The following is a 4,697-nucleotide window of genomic DNA, read 5'->3' as shown; positions in this document are numbered from 1 at the left end:
GAGGAGAGGTGCGGTCAGGGAGCCGTCTCCACCCCACGAGGGTGGTGGGGGGCAAGGACCAGGCGGCCCTCGCGACTCCACGTCTAGACAGACAGACGCCCCCACGGCACTCGACGTAATCGACCCGGCGCGCGTGGGCGAGCGGTGCGCGGTCTTCCCCATCACAGGCGAACTCATCCCCTCCGTCGTGACGCGCCTGCAGCGGCTGCCCCACCCTCGTCTCGTCGACGAGCCGCTGGGCGTCCGCGGCCGACGAGATTGGCGTGCCTGCGAGGGGGGGGCTCGAACTTGCGCACGCCTCGGCGGTCGCTCGCCGATCACTCGGCTGTATCAGTCCAGCAGAGGCAGAAGCGAACGAGCGAATGTGGAGGAAGGGGGTGAGGGCCAACGCGGGGGAAGCCCATAAAAACGAGGGAACCCTACTCGGCCATCCCTCGCCGGCGAGCTCGACGATGAGGTCGAACTTTCGGAATCCCGCCTTCGCGGCGGGTGTGTCTGGCCCGACGGCGAGGACGAGGGCGCCTGAAGGTGTGGTCAGGGACGCTCCCTCGGAGGGTGCTAGAAGGGCCCCAGAGCGCGGAGGAGGGCGGGGTCGGCGCCGTGTTGCTCGGGCAGATACACGTTCGAGTTTGGGTCGGCGTTGTTGAGCCGAGCCGCCTCCGGCGTGAGAGACAGCATCGAGATGCCGAGGTACGCGTGCGAGATCTTCCCGCCCGCCGAGAGCGTCTTCATCGCCTGACAGCCCGAGATCCGCCGAGATCCGCCGAGATCCGCCGAGATGAGCCGCCCTTCCCGAGATCGGCCGAGATCCGTCCCCGTCGCCTTCTCGGCGGTGTCGATGGGGATAGCAAAGCCGATGCCGGCGGCGTTGGCGCGGATCGCGGTGTTGATGTGATCCAAGGAGGTCAGCACCTCGTTGCGCTCGAGCCCACCTATGATCTTTGCAGCGCTTCTGTTGACGATTTTGGCTGCCGCATCCCGCCACTTCTTGCCCGTCCTTTCCACGGCGTCTGCCACCAGCGGGGTGGCGAGGTCCTTGAAGCGGCTGTTGCATCGTTTGAGGGCGACCGCGGAAGCGAGGTCAGACTCGACCAGCACCTTCACGATCACTTCCAACAGCGAGACCTCGTTATCTAGGAAGGCGGCATCTAGGTCCACGAGCATCGTAGCTAGCGCCTTGCGACGTTCCTCGTGTGCGCACGATGTTTTCCTTTTTGTCAGTGTATGTAGCTCTTACGTACATTCCCGCAGGAGGACTCTGCTGACAGGGTTTGCGATGAGGAGCGACCCGAAGGGTTTCTCGGAGGTTAGTGCACCACTAACCGCCGAAGCGCAAGAACTCTACGACGTATCGGTCTCATACTAGCACCCCACCTCGCGAGCCGACGTTCTGGCTCAGCGAGGTTGCTGCGGAGCACTCGCGGACCGGGTGTTCTGGCCCAGCGAGGCCGCTGCGGGGCACCCGGCGGCTCGGGTCACTTCTCAGCGCAAACTCAGTCGAGCAGGAGGTAAGGTGTGTGTGCGCGAGGAAGGCGGCACAGTAGCGGCGGAATGGCGGCACGGCGGCAATGGACGGCAGGAGGGACGGCGGGCTAAACGGCAGGGGCGGTACGGCACAGAAGGAGCGGCACGGTAAGGAATGGCGGCACGACGGCGGACTACGGCAGCGAACGGCGAGGCGTTAGGCGGCGGGTCAAACGGCTGAGGGGGGGGCGGCAGCAGGAAGGAGCGAGGGCGGCGCGGTAACGGCAGGATGGAGCGGCGCGGCGCGGGGAGGTGGTGGCGGGCGGGCTGGCGGGAAGCGGGAGCTGGCACAAACGGAGTTGGCGAGGCGGGCGGCGGGTGGAACACGAGGAACTAGAAGGTCGGGCGTGCAGGCGAGCTAGCGGCGGGCGAGGGGCGAGGCGGCGGGAGGGCGGCGAGGCGAGGGTGGCGGCGGGGGATCACGAGGAGGTAGAAGGACGGGCGAGCAATCGGCGGGCGAGCGGCGAGGCGGCGGGAGGGCGACGAGGCGAGGGTGGCGGCGGGGGATCACGAGGGAGTAGAAGGATGGGCGGGCGGGCAAGCGAGCGGCGAGGCGGCGGGAGGGCGACGAGGCGAGGGTGGCGGCGGGAGATCACGAGGAGGTAGAAGGACGGGCGAGCAATCGGCGGGCGAGCGGCGAGGCGGCGCGAGGGCGACGAGGCGAGGGTGGCGGAGGGGGATCACGAGGAGGTAAAAGGACGGGCGAGCAATCGGCGGGCGAGCGGCGAGGCGGTGGGAGGGCGACGAGGCGAGGGTGGCGGCGGGGGATCACGAGGAGGTAAAAGGACGGGCGAGCAATCGGCGGGCTGAGACTACAGGTCCGTGCTTTGGTTTCACAACACGTTTGGTCCTCGCTATGGTACGGCTCACCAGATGCGACAGGAGGGCTAAAATCCGGAATATAGACTGCCAAGAGGGTGATCTAGGCCGCGAAGACACCACACACGGTCTCCCTACTCATGCGCGGCTAGCAGGAGGGCGCCAAAAATGAGGCGCGTTGTGAAACCGCAGCTGGCCCCGCCGACGGGTAGCACAGGTCATGAGTGAGGCCACGCCAGCTGCCTCGGGTGCTCTGTGTGGTCGGCCTGGACCGTGCCGCAAGCCTCGAGCAGCGGAGAAGCGCTGTCCTTGAAGTCCAGACATGCTTCGCCGCCGTGGCGCAGCGCCGTCAGTGCGAGCGAGCACTGCAGCTGCAGTGCTCGCTCGCACTGCGGCACCCATCGACTCCCTGCGCTCCGGGCACATTGGCAAATGTGCCGGCGGCCTTGTGGACGGCTCGGGCACGAATTGCACGACGGCGCGGCGTCTCGAGGCGGCCGTGTTGTGAAAACGAAGCTGTTGCGAAACCGAAGCCCGGACCTGTACACTGTCTCAGCCTGTAGTAAATCATCAAAATGGAGCGCACAGGCACTAACACTCTCGGCTCACTGTAACACAGCTCACAGGCTGATGTATTCGTTCCACGTTCGCCTGATGGAGATTGTTCGGGCATTGTCCTGCGGCCGGTGGTTATCCGTAACCCTCCGGGGGCGGGTCCATGTAGAAAGTCTTCCAAGATGTAATCCCCCCGTGGTAGTCCGGGGAACCACAAGTAAGTAGACAGCATGACCCGATATTTTGATTAACGTCGTTCGCCATGTTGTGCCTAAAGCCAATGATGGGCCCCCCGGCCCGTAAAAGCTGTTGACACATTCAGCGAGCCTCATGCAGTCTTCGGGCGAGGGGTTGGTTTCGCATGGACAAGCGTCAGGTCCGCTGGCCATATGGCCTTGATAGTCGGAGCAGTCCCGGCCTGGTTCGCCGCCCTCGTCCGGAGTAGCGGGGCACCCACGTGAGCCAGCCCACTCAGCTTCTAGGCCAAGCGCATCCTTCCAAAATTTAGAAACTGAGCACGCATATATTCCAATGAATTTCGCTTGATGATCTTCGCCCGTCCTGGGATCGTACCCATATCGGCATGGCGTGCCCGCCAACACATTGGGCTAAACCCCACCTGGCTTCCTCCCGCTAAATAACGCAAGAGTTCTCTTGCACCTCGAAGCGCAGAAAGGCTGCCAACCTCCTCTCCCATCTGGCGCTTGCGTCGGGCAGCGTGGGCGCGGCATCCGGGACGGATGCGGGCCGCTGTCTCGCGGGATCGCTGGAAGCCGCTCGGCTCCCCACGCGCCGCCGAGCTGCGATGGCGCAACCGCAACGGCTGCCCCTCCTCGGCTCCCGCCCCGGGGCTGCCGAAATAGGTGCCCCGAGCCACCGTTTGCAACATCCGCGCGGATCGGCGGCGCTGCCGACGCCCCCCCGACCGGCAAACACCACCAGAAGGGCGGTGGTGAAAGCAGCACCTCAGTAATGTCGTCGTCGTCGCGCAGTTCCCTAGTGTCCGCTCGGCGGCCGGCGGCGGCCGGCGGCCAAGAATCCGGATTTTCGTCTCTCGACGCGAAGATATGGTCCCGAGTCTCACTACTCGCCCCTCCATCCTGTAGGTCCGGACCTTGCCTGCTCAGTAGCCGCGATGAATCGTCGCCCTCATCGTCCGCGGTCATCCTTTCAGCCTCAAACGGGCCAAACGACTGTCTCGCCATCAGCCATCTCGCCTCTCGCGGTCGCGTCACGCCTTCCCTCGTGCCGCGAGTAGGCGCGTGAGTGATGGCCCTGCCGCCAGGTACACGGCTACACCTCGGGACGCCGTGCTGAGACGGGTAGAGCCGCCCCGCGGGAGCGAAAGCCGCCTCGCGCGCCTCAGCCCGCCGGGCCCCTCGGCGGCCAGTGTGGGGTGGATACGGCGGTGATAAACCCCTCTGACAGCAGCGCCTCACGGCGTGGGCTGCGAGGTCACTCGGGGTGACCCAGGGGGCGGCGGGGGAGCACTATCCCGCCGGAGCAGCGGGTGATATTCCCGCTACTCGCTCGAGTTTGAGGTGCGCCGCGCCTCCCTGTGCTGCCTTCCCGGCTGCCCCAGCCGCCCTCACCGTCCTCATCCCCTCCCCCACCCCCTCCCCCTCAGGTTAGGCCCTCGCCACCGCCGCTGCCGCTGTCTCCGCCACAGCCGCCGCTGTTTCCCTCCCCCCCCCCCCCTGCGACCGGAGTCCCGGCGTGTGTCTTTCTCCCTCACGAATGGCCGCCGTCGAAATGCATTGCAGAATGTCATTGAAGCCTAGACTCAACGAAACTGGCCA

The 4,697-nt window shown here is 65.9% G+C and overlaps 1 protein-coding gene across 1 annotated transcript; it reads right to left on the bottom strand.

The window, feature by feature from the left end:
• Positions 1 to 558: 558 nt before the first annotated feature.
• EMIHUDRAFT_242213 (hypothetical protein) lies at positions 559 to 1,164 on the bottom strand (the record flags this gene model as incomplete). Its single annotated transcript, XM_005772635.1, has 1 exon — positions 559 to 1,164. One exon carries the CDS (start codon positions 1,162 to 1,164, stop codon positions 559 to 561), a length of 606 nt encoding a protein of 201 aa, XP_005772692.1.
• Between the last annotated feature and the right edge of the window lie 3,533 nt (positions 1,165 to 4,697).

Source organism: Emiliania huxleyi (assembly GCF_000372725.1).
Source record: "Emiliania huxleyi CCMP1516 unplaced genomic scaffold EMIHUscaffold_354, whole genome shotgun sequence".
NCBI lineage: Eukaryota > Haptophyta > Isochrysidales > Noelaerhabdaceae > Emiliania > Emiliania huxleyi.
The sequence above is the reverse complement of the archived record's forward strand: the minus strand, read 5'-3'. Positions and strand labels throughout refer to the sequence as shown.